A 355-nucleotide genomic window follows, 5' to 3' on the forward strand; every position below is an offset into this window, starting at 1 on the left:
AATCATCAACGACTTTGCCATCATATTCTATCACAACCTTTAAAACAAAATGATTGCAATTTCTCCCTGCTTCAAAAAATGTATAAAATACCAAGAATTGCCTGGAGCATGTCAAGATTATCCTCGTCGCTCCAAAACTCCTTAGTGAGAAAATCAGACTGAAAGGCTTCTTCAATCTCTTCCTGGATGGACAGATGGAAAGGAAGTGGAGATAAAGTGTTGAAAAAGTACATTCCCTTTTAAATATATTAGATCCATGAAAACAATAACAATATCAAGTTAAAACTGATCAAAATCATCTTTTAAAAAGCACATTACCTCTGTGAACTGTTGTGCCTCATATATTGAATCACTG

The 355-nt window shown here is 34.1% G+C and overlaps 1 protein-coding gene across 1 annotated transcript in view; it reads right to left on the minus strand.

Moving 5' to 3' along the window:
• The window catches only part of LOC119587352, a 12,851-nt gene that overhangs the window by 10,227 nt on the left and 2,269 nt on the right, over positions 1-355 (minus strand). Inside the window, exons 2-3 of the mRNA XM_037936097.1 lie at positions 319-352; positions 92-182 (exon numbers count right to left, since the gene is read on the minus strand). Coding sequence (XP_037792025.1) covers positions 92-182; positions 319-352 — 125 coding nt within the window. The remainder of the gene's footprint in view (positions 1-91; positions 183-318; positions 353-355) is intronic.

This window comes from Penaeus monodon, chromosome 22 (genome assembly GCF_015228065.2).
Source record: "Penaeus monodon isolate SGIC_2016 chromosome 22, NSTDA_Pmon_1, whole genome shotgun sequence".
NCBI classification, from domain to species: domain Eukaryota; kingdom Metazoa; phylum Arthropoda; class Malacostraca; order Decapoda; family Penaeidae; genus Penaeus; species Penaeus monodon.